At 44.8% G+C, this 8,583-nt stretch overlaps 1 protein-coding gene across 1 annotated transcript; it reads right to left on the bottom strand.

Moving 5' to 3' along the window:
• Positions 1–920: 920 nt before the first annotated feature.
• Positions 921–1,304, bottom strand: LOC130192711 (late histone H2A.L3). The gene has a single exon (XM_056412832.1). The coding sequence runs from the start codon at positions 1,302–1,304 to the stop codon at positions 921–923; it is 384 nt and encodes a 127-aa protein (XP_056268807.1).
• Positions 1,305–8,583: the final 7,279 nt, after the last annotated feature.

The following is an 8,583-nucleotide window of genomic DNA, read 5'->3' as shown; positions in this document are numbered from 1 at the left end:
AGGTGATGCTTCTTCGTAGAACCACAAATCCCTCTAAAGAACCATTAAGGAACCCTACTGTTCCGTGTGTCGGCGGCGTTCCCTCCACTGTGAGCTCCGGCCGTACGCCGCGCACACCGACCTGAAGATACAACGCGTTTCACTTTCTAGAAAACGAGACACTTTAGTGCATGAAAATCCAATTAGAGCGTCTGCTTCCTGAGACGGAGCGACCGCCGCCTGGCACCGACAATCATCCCACGTTAAAAGTCGTCTGGGCGAGACGCCTCGCTCACTTAAACCTTTATGGGCCGGCGTTTTTATTTTATTTTTCCGCGTCGGCTTTGTTTGTCTGTTTGTTTTCAAGGTTGAACGTCTGAGTGCTTATTGGTCGGATTGTGTTGGTTTAGAAACATCTTTGCGTTTCAATTTGTACATATTGAATAAAGCCAATTCCATATTTATATCTGTGTGTATCTGTTTTTTTTAACCACTTTCTAGCCATGTGTTGGAATATCACTCCATTAAATATAAAATGAAGTATTTTATGTCATTTTTGGCACCTGTCACCTTCTCGTCATACCAGTATGATCCAACTGGACATCTCATGATGGCTGCTGCATGAGCCAGAGCAGTTAGGCCGAGAGTTTGCTGCCTTGCTCAGCGGCACCTCGGGGCCGCTGAGCAAGGGGGATGATGCGGGGGATGCGGGGGATGATGCGGGTCTTCTTGTTGTCGCGGGCCGCGTTCCCGGCCAGCTCCAGGATCTCAGCGGTCAGATACTCCAGCACCGCCGCCAGGTACACCGGAGCTCCGGCGCCGACACGCCGAGCGTAGTTACCCTTCCTCAAGTGCCTGTGGACACGGCCCACGGGGAACTGGAGCCCGGCTGTTGTTGTGGTGGTGTTTTTGTGTCTGTTGTTGTGGTGGTGTTTTTGTGTCTACTTCTTGGCGGCCTTCTCGGTCTTCTTGGGCAGCAGCACCGCCTGGATGTTAGGAAGCACGCCGCCCTGAGCGATGGTCACTCCGCCCAGCAGCTTGTTGAGCTCCTCGTCGTTGCGGACGGCCAGCTGCAGGTGACGGGGGATGATGCGGGTCTTCTTGTTGTCGCGGGCCGCGTTCCCGGCCAGCTCCAGGATCTCAGCGGTCAGATACTCCAGCACCGCCGCCAGGTACACCGGAGCTCCGGCGCCGACACGCCGAGCGTAGTTACCCTTCCTCAAGTGCCTGTGGACACGGCCCACGGGGAACTGGAGCCCGGCCCTGGAGGACCTGGTCTTGGCCTTCGCTCTGGTCTTACCGGCTCCCTTTCCACGTCCAGACATGTTGTAGCTGTTGGTCTCTGGCCGATGAGAACCACCTGCGGCTGAACGTGGCCAAGACCAGAGAGATGGTGGTGGACTTCAGGAGGAAGGCGACAGCTCCTACACCTCTGAGTGTCCTGGGAGTGGACGTGGACATGGTGGAGGAGTACAAGTACCTGGGCGTCTCCATCGACAGCCGACTGAACTGGAAGGCCAACATCAACGCTGTGTACAAGAAGGGGATGAGTCGACTCTTTTTCCTGAGAAAGCTTCGATCCTTCAACGTGTGCAGCAAGATGCTGGAGTTATTCTACCAGTCGGTTGTGGCCAGTGTGCTGCACTTTGCCATTGTCTGCTGGGGAGCAGCATCGAGCCGTGACACCAGCCGTCTTAACAAACTGGTTGGAAGGCTGGCTCCATCATCGGCTGCCAGCTGGAGCACCTGGAACAGGTGGTGGAGGAGGACGTTGAAGAAACTGGTGTCCATATTGGACAACCCGGACCACCCTCTCCACCACCTCCTACAGGGACAGAGGAGTACTTTCTCCAGACGTCTCCTCACGCTCCGCTGCCACAAGGAGAGATACAGGAGAACATTCCTGCCGACGGCTATGAGGCTCTACAACAGTTCACCTCTTGCCAGATCACCCTAACCCTTCTTATATTTTGTGTTTTGTTCTTTTTATTCTTGTGTGTTGCTGCTACTGACTCGACAAATTTCCCCTTGGGGATTAATAAAGTATATATCTATCTATCTATCTATCTAGTATCTGTCTGATTTATGTTTTCTGTTTATATTTTGTTAGATAAATCTCAGAAAACACCAGTCCTAACACTAGACCTTAACACTAGTCCTAACACTAGCCCTAACACTCGTCCTAACACTAGTCCTAACACTAGACCTTAACACTAGTCCTAACACTAGCCCTAACACTCGTCCTAACACTAGTCCTAACACTAGTCTTAACACTAGTACTAACACTCGTCCTAACACTAGTCCTAACACTCGTCCTAACACTAGTCCTAACAATAGACCTTAACACTAGTCCTAACACTCGTCCTAACACTAGTCCTAACACTAGTCCTAACACTAGTACCAACACTCGTCCTAACACTAGTCCTTAACACTAGTCCTAACACCAGTCCTAACACTTGTCCTAACACTCATCCTAACACTAGTCCTTAACACTAGTCTTAACACCAGTCCTAACACTAGTCCTAACACTAGACCTTAACACTAGTCCTAACACTCGTCCTAACACTAGTCCTAACAATAGACCTTAACACTAGTCCTAACACTCGTCCTAACACCAGTCCTAACACTAGTCCTAACACTAGTACTAACACTAGTCCTAACACTAGTCCTTAACACTAGACCTAACACTAGTCCTTAACACTAGACCTTAATACCAGTCCTAACACTAGTCCTTAACACTAGTCCTAACACTAGTACTAACACTAGTCCTAACACTAGTCCTTAACACTAGACCTTAACACTAGTCCTAACACTCATCCTAACACTAGTCCTAACACTAGTCCTTAACACTAGACCTAACACTAGTCCTAACACTAGTTCTAACACTAGTCCGAACACTAGTCTTAACACTCATCCTAACACTAGTCCTAACATTAGTCCTTAACACTAGTCCTTAACACTAGACCTAACACTAGTCCTAACACTCGTCCTAAACACTAGTCCTAACACTAGTCCTAACATTAGTCCTTAACACTAGTCCTTAACACTAGACCTAACACTAGTCCTAACACTAGTCCTAACACTCGTCCTAAACACTAGTCCTAACACTAGTCATAACACTAGTCCTTACATTAGTCCTAACCCTTGTCCTAACACTAGTCCTAACACTAGTCCTAACACTAGTTCTTAACACTAGTCCTAACACTAGTCCTAACACTAGTCCTAAAACTAGACCTAACACTAGTCCTAACACTAGTCCTTAACACTAGTCCTAAACACTCGTCCTAACACTAGTCCTAACACTAGTCCTAACACTAGACCTAACACTAGTCCTAACACTAGTCCTTAACACTAGACCTAACATTAGTCCTAACACGAGTCTTAACACTCGTCCTAAACACTAGTCCTAACACTAGTCCTAACACTAGTCCGAACATTAGTCCTGACACTTGTCCTAACACTAGTCCTAACACTAGTCCTAACATTAGTCCTAACACTCGTCCTAAACACTAGTCCCAACACTGGTCCCAAAACTAGTCCCAACACTAGTCCCAACATTAGTCCTAACACTAGTCCTAACACTAGTCCTAACACTAGTCCTTAACACTAGTCCTAACACTAGTCCTAACACTAGTCCTAACATTAGTCTTAACACTAGTCCTAACACTAGTCCTAACATTAGTCTTAACACTAGTCCTAACACTAGTCCTAACATTAGTCCTAACACTAGTCTTAAACACTAGTCCTAACATTAGTCCTAAACACTAGTCCTAACACTAGTCCTAACACTAGTCCTTAACACTAGTCCTAACACTAGTCCTAACATTAGACCTAACACTAGTCCTTAACACTAGTCCTAACACTAGTCCTAACATTCGTCCTTAACACTAGTCCTAACACTAGTCCGAACACTAGTCCTAACACTAGACCTAACACTAGTCCTAACACTAGTCCTTAACACTAGACCTAACATTAGTCCTAACACGAGTCTTAACACTCGTCCTAACACTAGTCCTAACATTAGTCCTAACACTAGTCCTAACACTAGACCTAACACTAGTCCTAACACTAGTCCTAACACTAGTCCTTAACACTAGACCTAACATTAGTCCTAACACTAGTCTTAACACTCGTCCTAACACTAGTCCTAACATTAGTCCTTAACACTAGTCCTTAACACTAGACCTAACACTAGTCTTCACACTCGTCCTAAACACTAGTCCTAACACTAGTCCTAACACTAGTCCGAACATTAGTCCTGACACTTGTCCTAACACTAGTCCTAACACTAGTCCTAACATTAGTCCTAACACTCGTCCTAAACACTAGTCCTAACACTAGTCCTAAAACTAGTCCTAACACTAGTCCTAACATTAGTCCTAACACTAGTCCTTAACACTAGTCCTAACACTAGTCCTTAACACTAGTCCTAACACTAGTCCTAACACTAGTCCTAACATTAGTCTTAACACTAGTCCTAACACTAGTCCTAACATTAGTCCTAACACTAGTCTTAAACACTAGTCCTAACATTAGTCCTAAACACTAGTCCTAACACTAGTCCTAACACTAGTCCTTAACACTAGTCCTAACACTAGTCCTAACATTAGACCTAACACTAGTCCTTAACACTAGTCCTAACACTAGTCCTAACATTCGTCCTTAACACTAGTCCTAACACTAGTCCGAACATTAGACCTAACACTAGTCCTTAACACTAGTCCTAACACTAGTCCTAACACTAGTCCGAACACTAGTCCTAACACTAGTCCTTAACACTCGTCCTAAACACTAGTCCTAACACTAGTCCTAACACTAGTCCTAAACACTAGTCCTAACACTAGTCCTTAACATTAGTCCTAACACTAGTCCTTAACACTCGTCCTAAACACTAGTCCTAACACTAGTCCTAACACTAGTCCTAACACTAGTCCTTAACACTCGTCCTAAACACTAGTCCTAACACTAGTCCTAACACTAGTCCTAAACACTAGTCCTAACACTAGTCCTTAACATTAGTCCTAACACTAGTCCTTAACACTCGTCCTAAACATTAGTCCTAACACTAGTCCTTAACACTCGTCCTTAACACTAGTCCTAACACTAGTCCTTAACATTAGTCCTAACACTAGTCCTAACACTAGTCCGAACACTAGTCCTTAACACTAGTCCTAACATTAGTCCTAACACTAGTCCTAACACTAGTCCTTAACACTAGACCTTAACATTAGTCCTAACACTCGTCCTAACACTCATCCTAACACTAGTCCTAACACTAGTCCTAAAACTAGTCCTAACACTAGTCTTAACACTCGTCCTAACACTAGTCCTAACATTAGTCCTAACACTAGTCCTAACACTAGTTGTTACGTCCCGTGACTGAGACGGCCCTCTTTCAGGAAGAGGGTGGAGCTATCTCTCTCAGTTCTGGTACGCCTGGAGTACCACCACCTGAGAGGGATCACCTAATCAGCAGGCGGGGCTTATATACACCCTGACTAAGTGTTTCTCTCTCTCTCTCTCCACCTCTGAGCTGTGACCATTCTGTGGTATGGTGCCGAAGTGTTGGCCACCATTTGTATTTTCGGGTCAAGCTTGTAGGGGTTCTCTGCCATTTTTGTTGTGTCAGTTTTTTCCTGTTTTGTGGTCAGATAGGGAGCTTAGTATTGTTTTTCCTTTCTTCAATGGTAGGTCAGTGGAATCTTTTGATTTCTAGTTAGCATTGTGGTTTTGTTTGTTGTGTTGGCCTTGGAGACCCTGATGCCTATTTTTCCTGTTGCTTTGCTTCTGTGTTATTCGGCCCTTCGTTAAACCTTTAACTGTGAAATAAATCTTCCTTATTTTGCTTAAGTATTTAACTTTATTATTTGCCTCCGTTGTTTCCCCCTTAGCTGTATCCCTTTTTGTATGTTGCGGCCTGTGCATCCCTAGTTAACCGAGAGGCCGTAACACTAGTCCTTAACACTAGACCTAACACTAGTCCTAACACTAGTCCTAACACTCGTCCTAACACTCGTCCTAACACTAGTCCTAACATTAGTCCTTAACACTAGACCTAACATTAGTCCTAACACTAGTCTTAACACTCGTCCTAACATTAGTCCTTAACACTAGTCCTTAACACTAGACCTAACACTAGTCCTAACACTAGTCCTAACACTCGTCCTAAACACTAGTCCTAACACTAGTCCGAACATTAGTCCTGACACTTGTCCTAACACTAGTCCTAACACTCGTCCTAAACACTAGTCCTAACACTAGTCCGAACATTAGTCCTGACACTTGTCCTAACACTAGTCCTAACACTCGTCCTAAACACTAGTCCTAACACTAGTCCGAACATTAGTCTTAACACTAGTCCTAACACTAGTCCTAACATTAGTCTTAACACTAGTCCTAACACTAGTCCTAACATTAGTCCTAACACTAGTCCTAACATTAGTCCTAAACACTAGTCCTAACACTAGTCCTAACACTAGTCCTAACACTAGTCCTTAACACTAGTCCTTAACCCTAGTCCTTAACAGTATTCCTAACACTAGTCCTAACACTAGTCCTAACACTTGTCCTAACACTAGTCCTAAACACTCGTCCTAAACACTAGTCCTAACACTAGTCCTAACACTAGTCCTAAACACTAGTCCTAACACTAGTCCCAACACTAGTCCGAACATTAGACCTAACACTAGTCCTAACACTAGTCCTAACACTAGTCCTAAACACTAGTCCTTAACACTAGTCCTAATACTTGTCCTAACACTAGTCCTAACACTAGTCCTTAACACTAGTCCTAACATTAGTCCTAACACTAGTCCCAACACCAGTCCCAACACCAGTCCCAACACTAGTCCCAACACTAGTCCCAACACTCGTCCCAAACACCAGTCCTAACACTAGTCCCAACACTAGTCCCAACATTAGTCCCAACACCAGTCCCAACACTTGTCCCAACACTAGTCCCAACACTAGTCCTAAACACTAGTCCTAACACTAGTCCTTAACACTAGTCCTAACATTAGTCCTAACACTAGTCCTAACACTAGTCCTTAACACTAGTCCTAACACTAGTCCTAACATTCGTCCTTAACACCAGTCCTAACACTAGTCCTAACACTAGTCCTAAACACTAGTCCTAACACTAGTCCGAACATTAGTCCTAACACTAGTCCTTAACACTAGTCCTAACACTAGTCCTTAACACTCGTCCTAAACACTAGTCCTAACATTAGTCATTAACACTAGTCCGAACAGTAGTCCTAACACTAGTCCTTAACACTAGTCCTAACACTAGTCCTAACACTAGTCCTAAACACTAGTCCTAACACTAGTCCTAAACACTAGTCCTAACACTAGTCCTTAACACTCGTCCTTAACACTAGTCCTTAACATTAGTCCTAACACTAGTCCTTAACACTAGTCCTCAACACTAGTCCTAACACTAGTCCTAACACTAGTCCTTAACACTAGTCCTAACACTAGTCCTTAACACTAGTCCTAACATTAGTCCTAACACTAGTCCTTAACACTAGTCCTCAACACTAGTCCTAACACTAGTCCTAACACTAGTCCTTAACACTAGTCCTAACACTAGTCCTTAACACTAGTCCTAGCACTTGTCCTAACACTAGTCCTAACACTTGTCCTAACACTAGTCCTAACACTCATCCTTAACACTAGTCCTAACACTAGTCCTAACATTAGACCTAACACTAGTCCTTAACACTAGTCCTAACACTAGTCCTAAACACTAGTCCTAACACTAGTCCTTAACACTCATCCTAAACACTAGTCCTAACACTAGTCCTAAACACTTGTCCTAAACACTAGTCCTAACACTAGTCCTAACACTAGTCCTTAACACTCGTCCTAAACACTAGTCCTAACACTAGTCCTAACACTAGTCCTAAACACTAGTCCTAACACTAGTCCTAAACACTAGTCCTAACACTAGTCCTAACACTAGTCCTAACACTTGCCCTTATCATCAAAACTACTGAAACCGAAGTGAAGTAAAGACGGACACAATCTCCTCCTCCTTAATTTTTAAATGTAACAACTCTACATCTTTGTTCTGCTGAATGTTCCTAGTCACAGACACCTCTCATCACAGACACCTCTGCTCTCATTTCTCCTCAATCTCCTATTCATCAGTCTCTCTCTCTCTCTCTCTCTCTCCCTCTCTCTCTCCCTCTCTCTCTCCTCCCACTCCACCGCTAAAACAATCATCAATTACCTCTTTTTTTTAATTTATCCCTCTGTGCTATCCTTCTCTCCATCTTCCCAGCCCCATCCGGCGGAGTGGTTCCTCCTGGTTGGCTGCGGCCCCCCCCCCCCCCTGTCAGTCACTCTGCCCCCCCACCCCCACCCCGGTAGCTGAGGGGAGACTGACAGCTCCATGAGCAAATCAATAACGATCTTCAGCCGGTGTAATCTCATACCTGAGGATATCCCTGAGCACAACAGACCTCAGCTTCCTGGTACCGCTCACCGCTGCTCATGTCCTCATTAACATAATCAGTGCAGCTGTGCAGAAGATGAGCAGAATCGGGAGGGTGAAAAAAAAAAGAAGAGGCGGACAAACAAGCCAAATTATGTGTAACACAG

The sequence above is a fragment of the Pseudoliparis swirei genome, chromosome 4, assembly GCF_029220125.1.
Source record: "Pseudoliparis swirei isolate HS2019 ecotype Mariana Trench chromosome 4, NWPU_hadal_v1, whole genome shotgun sequence".
Classification (NCBI taxonomy): domain Eukaryota; kingdom Metazoa; phylum Chordata; class Actinopteri; order Perciformes; family Liparidae; genus Pseudoliparis; species Pseudoliparis swirei.
Note: the sequence above shows the minus strand (reverse complement) of the source record. Positions and strands in the feature narration are given on the sequence as shown.

Coding starts and splice junctions, on each gene's coding strand:
- LOC130192711 (XM_056412832.1), bottom strand. CDS start 1,304: ATGTCTGGACGTGGAAAGGGAGCCGGTAAGACCAGAGCGAAGGCCAAG.